General features: G+C 45.4%; 1 protein-coding gene across 2 annotated transcripts in view; it reads right to left on the bottom strand.

Annotated features, from left to right (window-relative positions):
- LOC141130560 (inactive carboxypeptidase-like protein X2) overlaps positions 1 to 15,394 on the bottom strand; it is a 120,617-nt gene that overhangs the window by 61,071 nt on the left and 44,152 nt on the right. For both annotated transcript variants that reach the window (XM_073618144.1, XM_073618145.1), the window contains 3 exons: positions 14,047 to 14,156; positions 9,535 to 9,674; positions 6,187 to 6,271 (listed from right to left, as the gene is read on the bottom strand). In XM_073618144.1, coding sequence (XP_073474245.1) covers positions 6,187 to 6,271; positions 9,535 to 9,674; positions 14,047 to 14,156 — 335 coding nt within the window. The remainder of the gene's footprint in view (positions 1 to 6,186; positions 6,272 to 9,534; positions 9,675 to 14,046; positions 14,157 to 15,394) is intronic.

Here is a 15,394-nt window from a genome sequence, read left to right as displayed (position 1 = left end):
GTATTATATCTGTGCCTCCTGATTGGCTGACAGGCGGTTCTGTGTTAGCAAAGCAAATATTTATTTGTTTTGCTAGCACACCTGGGTGGACTGAGAGTGCAATGGTTTTCGCTCGCAGGTCACCTTTTTTTTAAGCCTATTAGAGCCTATGGCTCCAATCAGGTGCTGTCATCCGAAAAAGGGGCCAGACGCCTGAATAGGGGGTGGCTACAGAGCCCATGGATAGATTCATGCAATGCATGAATCTATCCATCCTACACAGATAGGGGTAGCTGGAGAGAGGGGGCGGCCCCCTTCCCCCCTAATGGACGCACCGCCACTGCTACCCACAGTGCAAACTTCGGCTGGTTCAACTGGAACCAGCCAAAGTTCACATAGTGTATGGTCAGCTTAAGACAACCCTGTCCATGGGGTGACAAGACTGCTGTGATTTCACTGCAGAAAGAACAGCGTTGTCACCCGTTTACAGAAAGTGGGAAAAAAATGAAGACTATATCATATAAACTCACCGGACCCTTTGCTGAAGTTCAAACCGAGCATCAGAATGTGGAAGAAAGGGGATTTAAGTGACTTTGAAGTACCGACTGAGCATCATTTAAACACCACGGCCTACCTGAGTATTGCTGCTGACCATGTCAACCCTTTATGACTACAGTGTCCCCATCTTCTGATGGCTCCTTCCAGCAGGATAATGCACCATGTCACAAAGCTCCAATCATCTCACCACTGGACAATGAGGTCACTGTACTCCAATGGTCTCCACACTCACCACATCTCATCCAATAGAGAACCTTTGGGATGTGGTAGGACGGAAGATTGGCATTATGGATGTGCAGCCGATAAATTTGCAGCAACTGCGTGATGCCATCATGTCAATAATGGACCAAAATCTCTGAGGAATGTTCAACACCTTGTTGAATTTATGCCACGAAGAATGAAGGCAAAAGGGAGTCCAACCCGGTACCAGCAAGGTGTACCTAATAATGTCACCGGTGAGTGTATGTCATGTTTTATTTTATCTGTAGTTCCATGTTAATGTAAACTGGCAAACATATTGTAAAACATTAACACACATTGATATTCTGCTTCTATGAGTCTTTAAGGACACGATTGACTGCCACTCTTACATAAGCTCCGTTGGGAGAGGCCACACTGGGAATTGTCAAGTTAAGCAGAAATTGGAATAACTCAGAGCAGACATCCTGAGACTTCCAGCCAGGGAAGGAGACCAAATCACACACTAAGCTCCCCCCTCCCACCTTATCCCGGCTCCATCTGAATACACAGCGCGCTCGCCCACAAACAAATTGAAAACAGACTTCGGTGTAACCAGAACCTCGCAGTCTATAATCAGCTATTGTTCAGACCATCTTGGTCACATACTCCTAAAACTGAGATATATATATATATATATATACATTTTGTTTTTTCTGCACCGTAAATTTCGAACAGCTGATCTAAGGTGGAAGCTCTTATGTTGCCTTCATATTAGAGGGTCAGTCCACCAAAAAAAAAATGCTGTTTCATATACAAGTAAAGCTTTGGTGGGCTAAATTAGTAAGAACATGCCTCAGCATGAATCCCATTACTTTTATTGTGAAAACTTTAGTCGGAAGCAGATATTTCAAAGCCAATAAACTGCTCCACATATCATACGACTGGCTTGAAAATAATCAAAATGCTGTCCAATCAGTTTTATTTTTTGTTTTTTATTTGATCCTGCGAAATCAATCTTACGCATATTCGTAGCACCCTCCTAGATAGGTGCTAGGTTACGTAAATTTAGTTCTAGGTCACTGTATCCAATGGAGCTGCATTTCATTTCTGGGCAAATTTAGCTCTGGCTCATCACTGTAACTGCATTTGATTGTTCTGATCTATTCTGCGCTTCAGTGGCTGACAGAATTAACTGCTTCCCCCCTGTGTGTCCAGAAATATTCTGGAAGATAGTGGGCAGGGAGAGTCTAAACAGAAGCTGAATATTTATGCGGCTTTTGCCAATCTCTGGGGAGAGGTGCCCAGGTGGTGGCTGGGAGTGTGTATAAATACTAAGGCCCCTTTCACACTGAGGCACTTCTAAACTGCCAGTAAAACACTTGAGCGCTTTTGAAGAGCTTATCAGGTGCTTTTGAAGAGCTTTTCAGGCGCTTTTGAGGAGCTTTCCATTCATTTCAATGCGTTTTATTCACTGCCCTGCCAGCACACTGCCCCAGTGTGAAAGCATTCATTTATTTTAATTGAAACAGTTTTTCGTGAGCTTTTCACATACTTTTTTTAGCGTGAAAGCGCCTGAAAAGCGCCTCAGTGTGAAAGGGGTCTAAGAGTATTTTTTTTCCCTGTGGAGGGTATCACAGCCTAGGGGGGGGCTATGTGCTGCCCTGGCAATTGAGCCATGTTGTCATAAATCAGGTGTGACCAGAACTGCGCGGACAGCAGCAGAGGAAACCAAACGCATGTAAAGTGGAAATAGAGTAATTTGTATTTATATTTCACTTACTTTAATAAATACCTCCAATACAACACAGTGCACAACAAACCAACTACTAGACAGAGACCCACAAATAACAACAGTCAGACAGGTATATACAATAAATGGGGAGTACCAGAATCGTAAACGTAGCCAGGCCAGGATCATCAACGGGAGATCAGCAGATGGGGGCAGGGAGCAAACAGGACAGGGAGTGGATGGACGGATCAGGCTGCAGGGCAAGGGTAAAGGTAACAGGGTTACAGGAGGGACAGGTTCAGGTACAGGGCACAGGGTTCAGGTAACAGGTTCAGAGACAAGGTCAGGTTCCGAGATCATAGGTTCAGGTTAGGGCACAAGGACGATACCAAGGCAAGTGTGTCTGTGTTTGCTGGGTATTAATACACATCTCCTGCAATCAGGCTCAGGTGATGCCTGATCGCAGGAGATAATGTCGGCTCCACACTGCCGGGAAACACCCGCTGGTGGACGCCAGTACTGTGGCCCCAGGATCAGATAGTGCCACCAGCAGGTGAAACCTTTCCTGACAGTTCCAGACTGCCAGGAGACACCCACTCGTGGACATCAGTACTGCAAGCCAAATGTCCGACAGCACCACCAACAGGTGGAATCTTTCCTGACACATGAACTACATAAACATATTGCAAATCGTCTCAATACTGTGCACTCCTGGAAGTAAGTAAATCAACACAATAAAATAAATTATAACTCAAGGCAGCTGCTGCTTAAAGTGATTGTAAAGCTTTGTAAGGGTAAAGGTAACAGGGTTACAGGAGGGACAAGTTTAGGTACAGGGCACAGGGTTCAGGTAACAGGTTCAGAGACAAGGTCAGGTTCCGAGATCATAGGTTCAGGTCAGGGCGCAAGGAGGATACCAAAGCAAGTGTGTCTGTGTTTGCCGGGTATTAATACACATCTCCTGCAATCAGGCTCAGGTGACGCCTGATCGCAGGAGATAATGTCGGCTCCACACTGTCGGGAAACACCCGCTAGTGGATGCCAGTACTGTGGCCCCAGGATCAGATAGTGCCACCAGCAGGTGAAACCTTTCCTGACAGTTCCAGACTGCCAGGAGACACCTGCTGGTGGACATCAGTACTGCAAGCCAAATGTCCGACAGCACCACCAGCAGGTGGAACCTTTCCTGACACATGAACTACATAAACATATTGCAAATCGTCTCAATACTGTGCGCTCCTAGAAGTAAGTAAATCAACGCAATAAAATAAATTATAACTCAAGGCAGCTGCTGCTTACCGTAATTGTAAAGATTTGTTTTTTTTGTTTTTTTTAAATAACAAATATATACTTACCTCCACAGAGTGGCCCTGATCCTCGATTTCTGGGGTCCCCCGACGGCTCTCGCGGCTCCTCCTCACATCAGACAACCCCCTAGGAGAAGCACTCTCCCGGGGGGGTTACCTTGCGGGCGCGCTCCCGAGTCCAGCGTTTACGTCCATAGAATATGAATGCTGGCCTTGGCCCCGCCCCCGGTGCCCGCGTCATTGGATTTAATTGAGAGCAGCGGGAGCCAATGGCTGCGCTGCTATCAATCTATCCAATCAAATGCCGAGAACGCTGGAGAGATGCACAGCGTGTCCTCGCCGTTGGAAATTCCAGGCCTCAGGTAAGTAAAACGGGGGGGCTGGGGGGCCAGTGACTGACAGAAGTTTTTTCACCTTAATGCATAGGATGCATTAAGATGAAAAAACACGAAGGTTTACAACCCATTTAATCTCAATTGATACAATTCATACACAGAGTGAAAAATACGTAATCTCTAACGTCACTCCAGCAGCACTTAGCCAAAAGTAATTGGATAGAGAAGCCACCACCTCCCAGTGTTACTTGAGCAGCAGTTTTTTTGCAGGCTGAAGCTACTCACAGACACAAGGAAATGGAGAAATTGCAGGATCAACTAGTGGCATTCAGGAACTGGTTTATTAATCTTTAATGTGATTGGAGTATAAAGTGGGTTTTGCCAATCAGAAATGAGAGGCAATAACTAGCGGTGAGTGGGGGTGGCACGCAGAGAGTCACGTTTACCTCACTTGTGGTGATTTGAAGTTTACTACAAGCAACAATTTATGGACTGTCAATTAGCAATGAATGGAAATTGACTGTTTTTAGCCACCATGTGCACCTCTATCATTGGGAGGTAGTGGCTTTTCTGTCCAATTAATTTTGGCTTAGTGCTGCTTGAGTGACATTAGGAATTCAGCCATGTGCCTGAGGTTCATTGAGGCCCCAGTTGGGCTGGCTGGAGGCCTACTTTGCTGAGAGTTCCTGGAGTTGAACTGAGGGGCTGTCATCTGAGGATGTAGTATGGTACCATGGGGTGAAAGTGTCTGGAAGATATTGTAAAGGAGCAACGAATTATCCAAGGACATTAATAAGTACAGACTGGTGAGAGATCCTAGAGACTGAGTGCTACTGCCATCCCTCTAATGCTCACAGTTCTAAAGGAGAAAGTTTAGTGCCCTCAAAATGCTACTAATGGTTACTGGAGTATCCTACAGTTACCCACTACCTATCCAAGTTTTAATTTAGGCATCCAGAAAAAGCATATCCCTAGACTGGCTAATGAGCCTGAAGAGTAATTGGAATTGTGCATCTAGCTGTGGGGCATTTACTGGGTAAAGAACCCTGGGCATCTACTCAGCGGCTCCTATGGTGGTAGTGCTGTTGTTAGTGAAGTACAAATAATAATTGTGTAGCACCCCCTAGTGTAGAGAGTAGGCTGCTGGATAAATGTATTTTAGCTCCTCTGTAATCAATGGAGCATGCAATGATTGTTTAGGTCTGCTCGGTGTCTCATGGGCTGCTGTTCTGATTACTTTCCCTTGTAATCTAGAGGATCTTATGAATATAGTGGGAAGAGCAGAGTAGGCAGCCTGAATATTTATGGGTCTTCAGCCAATCCCCGGGGAGGTGTCCCAGAAGGTGATGGAAGAGCCCATAAATAGGCTGGGGTCTGAGGCAGAGCAATAGTGTTCCTGGGCCCAGTCCTGCTGGAGGAGACCCCTGGGGCAGGATATCTGGTGCCACCTAGAAGACATCAAGGTCTCAGTTGAGGCTTCAACGTGGGGGTGGGGCTATCCACAAAAGCATAGCCCTGGAGTTTGTTTGGGTCTGGAGAAGCTCACTGGAGAGATTACAAGGAGGAAGTTGGAGAAGAAGTGTCCAGCTGTCCTATGGTGGTGTGGCTTTGTGTCTCTTTCACTGGAGACTGCCCAGGGGATATTGGAAGGAGGTAACTGATGATCCTGTGGCCATGTGAGTAATGGGTCTGGTCCTGGAAGTTAGTGGCTTTATTCAGTCCATTGGGAAGACAGCTGTCTTCCAGATTCAGTGAGACATTTTTTTTGTAGCTCAGCAAGCTAAAGAAGAGTCCTCAAAATGTTCAGTTCTCCAGTTTTTGGTACCTCATGCCCCCTTACCCCATCCAAGATCTATGTTCACATAAAACCTAAAAAAATACCCCTAGACTGTTCCTTTGAGCCGTGAAATAATGGAGAAATTGCTATGCTTCTGGCTGTGTGTGTCCTAACTGGGGGAATAAGGCCAAGTTCACCAGTGGCTTTGTTGGGGTGTGCTACAATTGCTAGACTTGATCAGAATATTGATGTAATCATTTGTCAGCATACATAGAGCCAACATAAGACAATGAACCAACCACATGGGATTTATCCTCTTACCACATCCTCTGTCCCATTCTTGCAAGTCTTCCATTTGTGAGTGTCATTGCTGACCTGGACCTTGTACGATGTCACCCAGTCATCCCTGGAAAGGAAACCATATAGCACATATGACACAATGTAATTTACAAAAAAAATTTACATGACTGCTGGATTCATTACTTACACCCCCCATAAGTTAACCCCTATTAATACATGATCATGATTTATGAATTTGAAATGGCCTCAGTAGTACATTATTTAAACTCATTGGAACATTTAACAAATAATACATAACCAAAACAAAATAAACCATACCCGATAAACAACATGACAACTGTTGTATTCTAATATTCTAAGAAGGGGTCTTTTTTATCCGCTAGCAGAAAGGATTGATTATGGTCCAACCCCAACCCTCACTGAAACCCACCATCTTGAAGACAGCTCCAAAATAACAATTTTCTGCCTTTACAGGTGTAGCACCCTAATGTTTAGGCAGGGTTGCTCTTAAATTTATTTGCCAGGTGATATTTGCCTTGGCCAATTGCTAGGGGATCAACTGATTTCATCCTAATTCTGGAATTACTGCACTTCTTTCTTCTGTCGCTAGGTGGCTGGGTACCTGGCGACATTAGATAAGACAAGGGCATTGCAAGGACAGGTTAGGAGTATATGGGTATCTCAGCCAATATGCAGGGATTTTCTAGAATCCCTTGACCTGCTGGGGGAACCTATTTATTTGGGTGAAGTCAGGTGATCGGTGTTCTGTGCCACCTGGACTGCTGTCTGGGTGGACGTGTGTTGTAATGCCCTGGGCTACTAGGCCAGAGCCTGAGGCCTATCCCGGGGACATCTGGTTGCTAGGCTGTCTAAGGGCCTATCCAGAAGCAAGAGAGCAGCGTAGGGTTGGGACTGCGGCTTGCAGTCCAACCAAAAGTGACAGTTCTGCCAGCTGGAGAACCATTCGTGGTCAGAGGTTGAGGGGAAGCAGTCACCACTAAGAGACCATCCACCTTATTACCAGGGACCACCGTGAGTAGCTGGAGCAAGTACCTGAGCAGTATTCTCACCAACCGGGGACGGTGAGGAATTGGGAAACTTCAGCAAGTGCCAAGCCAGGCACCAAGCCAGCAGAGGTGACGCTTGCGGAGCAATCTTGTGTGTAAAGCCAGGGACCGAGCAGGCCAGTGGGGTTACGCTTGAGGAGTATCTGTGAGTGCCAAACTAGGGACCCAGCAGAGAGGCAGTGGTGACGCTTGAGGAAGATACTGTGTGAGAAGATTGGAAGGGATCCAGTGGCAGTGGATCAGGAAGTCTAGTGAAAGAGACTGTAACTCAGTTGAGTAAAGATCTACAATAGGAGATTGTAGAGGAAATAAAGGAGTTGGTTACAACTTGTGTTAGAAACTGTTACAAGACTGTTGCCATAGGAGACAGCGATCCTACTCGTGCCTTTCCCTGCATGGCTATCTGCCTATAGAAGTCTGCTAAATTAACACTGCTACTACTAAAGGGTGTCCTGACCTTAACCCTCTCTCCCACAGTTCTGCATTCAAGAAGTGTCTGGCGCCCATTAATCTACCTTACAATACACCCACCATGGCTCGTAACCCACTCTACATAGAAGGATGTCAGCTCTCCCTAACTCTGGAGGTCACTATTAGGCCTCTAGGGGTCGGGGCCCTTGCTACACAGGGATGCAAAAACAAACAACTAAAAGGCAAAGGTCTGCACAGCCTATTGCATTAGGGTGTGTACCCTAAAACTCAAGCACATATGTGTGTCTACATAGATATGGTGCTGGCAGGGAAATCCATCTCCCTGCTGGCACAGTGAAAGAGAAGTGCGTAAGCATTTATGTCAGAGCCAGTAAGATGGAGATCTTTCCCATCTTCCTGCTGGCATTAGGGTGTGTACAATGTAGAGGGGGGACAGCACAATTACAGTACAGTTCAATACAGAAGGGACAGGAGGGCCCGGCTCGTAGAGCTTACATTCTAAAGGGAGGGGGTGGTGGTACAAAAGGTAATAGATGCGGGGAATTATGTGATGGGGGGTGGCTCGGGGACAGTTGTTAGGTGGGTGTGGGATAGGCTTCCCTGAATAAGTGAGTTTTCAGGGATCTCCTAAAGGTGGACAGGTTATGGGCTGATCGGATATACCGGGGCAGGGAGTTCCACGGGATGGGAGAGGTTCTGAAGAAGTCCTGAAGGCGAGCATGAGAGGAGGTAACAAGGGAGCTAGAGAGGAGGTCCTGGGAGGAGCGGAGGGGACTATTTAGGCAATATCCGCAGATGAGGTTGGTGATGTAGCTGGGGGCGATGTTGTGGATAGCCTTGAATGTTGTGGTTAGAATTTTGAATTTTATATGGTGGGGTAGGGGAAGCCAGTGAAGGGATTGGCGGAGAGGAGCAGCAGTCACGGATCGGTTAGGGGGGGATAGCCTGCGTAAGGGTAGGCCATTAAGGAGTGAGTTGCAGTAGTCAAGGCGGGAAATAACCAAGGAGTGAATAAGTTGCTTTGTGGTGTCATTAGTCAGGAAGGGTGGAATTCTGGAGATGTTGCGGAGGTTAAGGCGGCAGGATTTAGCCAGTGATTGGATGTGGGGGCTGAAGGAGAGGTCAGAGTCAAGGATTACACCCAGCACCCTGGCATGTGTGGAGGGACCAATGGTTGTGCTGTTGATCTTAATGGTAAAGTCATCATGAGGGGGATCGGGAAGGAGGAAATATAACAAGCTCACTGCTGAAAGTCTTCAGCATTAAAAGACAAGAGCCCACCCCCACCCAGAAAACTTAAAAGCACCTTTTGAACCAAGAAGCAACTTGTGCACACAAGTGTGAATGGGCCCTGGGGCAGGTGGTCACATTAGACTATGGACCTGTCCCCAGAACGGTCCTGAAGGTACTCTTTTGCCCCGTACACACGATCGGATTTTCCGACAACAAAACCGTGGATTTTTTTCTGAAGGATGTTGGCTCAAACTTGTCTTGCATACACACGGTCACACAAATGTTGTTGGAAATTCCGAACGTCAAGAACGCGGTGACGTACAACACGTACGTCAATCCATGAAAAAGTTCAATAGCCAGTGTGGCTCCTTCTGCATGATTCCGAGCATGAGTGGACTTTTGTGCGCAGACTTGTGTACACACGCTCGGAATTTCCGACAACAACTTTTATCGGAAAATTTGAGAACCTGCTATCAAACATTTGTTGGCGGAAATTCCGACAGCAGATGTTCGATGGAGCATACACACGGTCGGACTTTCCGACAACAAGCTCACATCGAACATTTCTCGTTGGAAATTCCGATCGTGTGTTCGCGGCATTAGGGTTTCGGTGTGTGGAGCTGTGTGGTATACTCACGTCCATATTGAATTCTTGCCCTGTGTGATGACTGCAGTAAAATTAGTTAGTCTCCTGGCATCTATTTCCAACCACTGGTTCTTGTTCTTTTCACCGGCGCACCAGGCACCATCGTAGAAGTCATCATCATAGATCCCGGACTGAGAAGAGAAATATAAAGTGTTAGAAACGTGTTCTTCCTAACTGGGGCATTCTTGAAAAAAAAGGAGAGGGGTACACATAAAACATTCCAGGGTGGCTCCATATTTTTACAGAAGAGTCCACACATCCCTAATGCTCCTCTCCTCAAATACTCTGCACTGCTGGAGGACTGCACACTTTCCATTTTCCATTTGTTACTTTTTACGTGCTTCTGAAAGCACAAACATTCCCAGAACTAAAATCAGCCGAGTGTAAATCCGTATTTCAGCTAAGTTGAAAATTTGCTGAAAGTCCTTATAAAAATGAAAACTGCCGCCCTCACATTTCCCTTGAAAGTAGACTTAATGGTCTATTTGCAGAAAGTTTCCAGCTACAGGGCAGTCAGAACAGAGATGGAAACCTTCTTCTTAGATCAGCGCTCAATCTTACATGAAATGACTAATACTGGTGCCGAGTGTTACATTTCCAAAACTCTGCACAATATAACTATTTTAAAGGGGAATAATTAGTAAAGCTAAAATGTAATCTGCTTATATTTTGACTTCTTGGTTCCTTGCCCCCCCCTCCCCTCTTCCTGTCAACATGATGATGACATTTTAGATATCAAAGTCCCCTCCCAGACTATGGACATTAAACTATTGACATATTTTTAACAGCCAGTAAAGGAGCTTTAAAATAAGCCATCACTGACCTCTCAAACTGCTTGTACTGTGAAGTGTAAAAACCTCTATGACCCCAGTGATGTCCATTATAAGAACTTCTACAACCCAAGTGATGCCCATTATAAGAACCGCTGTAACCCCCATGATGTCCATTACTAAAACCTCTATGACCCCAGTGATGTCCATTACAAGAACCTCTACAACCCGAGTGATGCCCATTATAAGAACCTCTGTAACCCCAATGATGTCCATTACAAGGACCCCTACAACCCGAGTGATGCTCATTACAAAAAGCTCTATGACCCTAGTGATGTCCAATACAAAAACCTCTACAACCCAAGTGATGTCCATTATACAATAAGAACTTCTACAACCAAAGTGATGCCCACTAGAAAAACCTTCCTGTGGTATCCATTACAAAAACCTCTATGACCCCAGTGATGTCCATGACAAGAACCATATTAAGAATCTCTGTAACCTCAGTTACATGAACCTCTACAACCCAAGTGATGCTCATTAAAAAAAGCTCTACAACCCCAGTGATGTCATTACAAGAACCTCTACAACCTGAATGATGCCCATATTAAGAATCTCTGTAACCTCAGTTACAATAACCTCTACAACCCGAGTGATGCTCATTACAAAAAGCTCTATGACCCCTGTGGTGTCCATTACAAAAAGTTATACGACCCAAGTGATGTCCATTACAAGAACCTCTACAACCTGAGTGATGCCCATTATAAGAACCTCTGTAACCCAATGATGTCCATTACAAGAACCCCTACAAGCCGAGTGATGCTCATTACAAAAAGCTCTATGACCCTAGTGATGTTCATTACATAAACCTCTACAACCCAAGTGATAAACATTATACAGTAAGAACCTCTACAACCCAAGTGATGCCCATTACAAAAACCTCTATGACCCCAGTGGTGTCCATTACAAGAACCTCTACAACCCGAGTGATGCTCTTTATAAGAACCTCTGTAACCCCTGTGATGTCCATTAATAAAACCGGCATGACCTCAGTGATGTCCATTACAAGAACCTCTATGACTCCAGTGAGCTTCATTACAAGAACCTCTATAACCCAAGTGATGCCCATTACAAAAACCTCTATGACCCCTGTGGTGTCCATTACAAAAACCTTTACGACCCCAGTGATGTCCATTACAAGAACCTCTACAACCTGAGTTATGCCCATATTAAAAATTTCTGTAACCTCAGTTACAAGAACCTCTACAATCCAAGTGATGGTCATTACAAAAAGCTCTACAACCCCAGTGATGTACATTACAAGAACCTCTACAACCCAAGTGATGCCTATTACAAAAACCTCTACAACCCCTGTGATGTCCGTTACAAAAACCTCTACAACCCCAGTGATGTCCATTATAAGAACCTCTACAAACCCATTGATGCCCATTACAAAAACCACTATGACCCCTGGGATGTCCATTACAAAAACCTCTATGACCCCAGTGATGTTCATTACAAGAACCTCTACAACCCAAGTGATGCCCATTATAAGAACCTTTGTAACCCCAATGATGTCCATCACAAGAACCCCTACAACCCAAGTGATGCTCATTACAAAAAGCTCTATGACCCTAGTGATGTCCATTACAAAAACCTCTACAACCCAAATAATGTCCATTATACAGTAAGTACCTTTGCAACCAAGGTGATGCCCATTACAAAAACCTCCATGACCCCTGTGATGTCTCTATGATCCAGGTGATGTCCATTACAAGATCTGCTACAACTCGAGTGATGCCCATTATAAGCATCTCTACTACCCCAGTGATGTCCATTACAAGAACCTCTACGGCCAGAGTGATGCTCATTATAAGAACCTCTACAACCCCAGTGATCGCCATTACAATAATTATGGCACGCAGCAGAGGGCCTGGGAGGAAATAGCTTAGTGGACTTGGCTGGAAAGCTCTGATGGCACAAGACACCGCAATGCCACACAGAAAAACCAGGAAACAGATACAAGGACTACAACAAAGACATATGATGTCTCAGATGATACTGTTTTCCACTGGCCAAAACAAAAACACAGGAAGAATGTTACAAAAAAAAAAAAGAATATTCAAGCTTAAAAAAAAAATTATTCAAAATTGGCTTAAACCCTCAAGCTCAAGTGCGAATAGGGGCTAAAGATCAACAACAAAGACCCTAAATTGTGTTTCGCTTGGCTTTTGACAGCTGAAAAACACCCACTATGCATTTATATCAGAGCTAGGCAGGCTGCCAAAATCTGCTCTCATAGAAAAAAGCTGAGATTTCAATGCCTGTGTTGTGAACTTTGAAAATTAAAAGTGAACTCCAATGCCCTGTACACACGATCGGACTTTCCGACGGAAAATGTGCGATCGGAGCTTGTTGTCAGAAATTCCGACCGTGTGTAGGCTTCATTGGACTTTTTCCATCGGAATTTCCGACACACAAAGTTTGAGAGCTGGATCTAAAATTTTCTGACAACAAAATTCGATCTCGTAAAATTCTGATCGTGTGTAGACAATTCTGAAGCACAAAGTGCCACGCATGCTCAGAATCAAGCAGAAGAGCCGCACTGGCTATTGAACTTTTTTCTCGGCTCGTCGTACGGGTTGTACATCACCGCATTCTTGACGTTCGGAATTTCCGACCAACTTTGTGTGACTGTGTGAATGCAAGACAAGTTTGAGCCAACATCCGTCGGAAGAAATCAGATGGATTTTGTTGTCGGAATATCCGATCGTGTGTACGGGGCATAAGAATAATTTTTTTGAAACTTACATTGATCCAGCTTGGTTACATCTAATTCTTCATATCTGACACCCAGCGGGTTGCTGGGGATGCAGAAAATCACTGTAGTAACCTGTGCTACATATAGTCAGTGCTAGTCTCTTTCGGGTGCTGCTCAAGCAAATTGCCATCTGTACACTGACCACAGGGGGTCATTTGCTCAGCACCTTTGCCATTTAGAGAATGTCTTGTATATTTTTTCAATGAATATTCTGATAGGACAAGGTGGAGATTGATAGAACAAGGTGGAGATTGATAGGACAAGGTGGAGATCATAATATTATCTGGCTCTCTTCTCCGCCTCATCCAATCAGAGAATCCCTTGTATCCATTGTAAAGTTGAAAGTCCCCCTGATTCCCCCTCCCCCTGATCCCCCTCCTTGGGACCACATGTCCCATAATACCAGGTGCCATAGCACATGCGTGTCCCATCTAGCCAGCTATGGTTCTCTGTGCATGGTGCCACCATCCATGTGTGTCTAATCCAGCCCATTCAGGCTTTTTTGTGCATGCGCCACCATCCATGTGTTCCAAATCTAGCTCACTCTGGCTATCTGTGCATGGTGCCACCATCCATGTGTCCCCAATCTAGCCCACCATGACTCTCTTTGCATGGCGCCACCATCCACGTGTGCCCAATCTAGCCAACCCTGGCTGTCTGTGCATGGTGTCACCATCCAAGTCTGCCCAGTCTAGCCCACTCTGGCTGCCTGAGCATGGCGCCACTAGCCATGTGTGCCCAATCTAGCCCATCATTGCTCTCTGTGCATGGTGCCACCATCCATGTATGCCCAGTCTAGCCCACTCTGGCTGCCTGTCTATGTGTGCCAACTCTAGCCCACTCAGACTCTCTGTGCATGGTGCCACTATCCATGTGTGCCCAAACAGCTTTATGCCCACCCAGCCATCTCACCTGAATATTAAGGCGTCCACGGTGGGCCCCCAGGCCATAGCGTTTGATGCTGGACGCACGCAGTTGGTAGTCTGAGACCCTCAAAGACTCTAATCCCAATGGGGGACACGCTGCAAGGGAAAAGCATAAGCCATTCATTACTAAACAGTGACAAGTCCAACATTAAACCCCACAAGAGTAAGTGTGACTACAGAGGGTGAAAACAAATCATGATGTCAGAGGATTCAAATGCAGGTAATGCAGCAGAAGGGGTGAGTCTACTCTACAGGTACAAATTATCTGTGGTAGTGTTGGGACAGTAAGGCAAGGCAAATCCAGGCCACGTATCACCAGTGGCTGAAACTTCATTTTTACCAGGGAATAACCTTTAAAGGGTCAGTTACTATTTTAGTCACTTCAACTGTCTTCTTACTGGAGACCCCACCAGTGAGATTCCCAGTTCTGTTTCTGCACATGGCATTGTTAGGTGTTCCCACCTATCTTTATGTGTTCTAGCTCCTCCTTTGACCATCTCCACAATATAAATCCAGCAAGGGTGGTGGGAACCCCTCATAATGGGCACAGTGGGTGTGCAGACCCGGGAACTCAGTGCTTGAATGATGGGATTCCCTCACAATGTGGACACCGCAGGTACTAAGACCCAGGAACTCAGTGCTGGAATGGTGGGATCCCCTCAAAATGTAGACACAGTAGGTATGAAGACCCAGAAACGCAGAGCACAGATTGTGGGAACCCCTTGGAATGGGCACACTAGGTGTACAAATCCAGGAACTCAGTTCAGGGGTGGTGAAAGCTTCTCATAATGGACATACGTAGCAGGTCTGCAGACCAAGGAATTCAGCACAGGGATGGTGGGAACCCTTCACAATGGCCACAGCAGGTGTGTAGATCCGGGAATATGTAGGCCTTCATAGAACTAACTGTAGCAGAAAATAAAGGAAGCATAGGTTATTCTAATTTAGGGGGTGAGTTCCTCAGGGGTGGAAACTGACATGAATAATTCTGTGCTGCAAACTATGTAAATATAAAATTCATAAATACAGGCAATAGGGTGAATGTAGCCAGTAATCCTCTGATTATTGCACTTCAAATATATGTCTGATGACATAATCACTAAGTAATATAACTTGATTTCCCTATTGGGAAACCTCAGCACACTGTGACCCTTCTTAGCAGTTCTCTGTAATTCTGTGACTTGGCTTTGGCCACAGTTTTAAAGATAAGCAGAAAACTATGGGTACAATCTGAGAATGATATTATATTTAAGGAATGCTGGATGGCCACTTTCCAAAATTCTGAAACCTGCTGGGAACACAACAGGATTTCTCAACACCCCATTTACGCCAAG

This window comes from Aquarana catesbeiana, linkage group LG01 (assembly GCF_042186555.1).
Source record: "Aquarana catesbeiana isolate 2022-GZ linkage group LG01, ASM4218655v1, whole genome shotgun sequence".
In the NCBI taxonomy this organism is placed as follows: domain Eukaryota; kingdom Metazoa; phylum Chordata; class Amphibia; order Anura; family Ranidae; genus Aquarana; species Aquarana catesbeiana.
The sequence above is the reverse complement of the archived record's forward strand: the minus strand, read 5'-3'. Positions and strand labels throughout refer to the sequence as shown.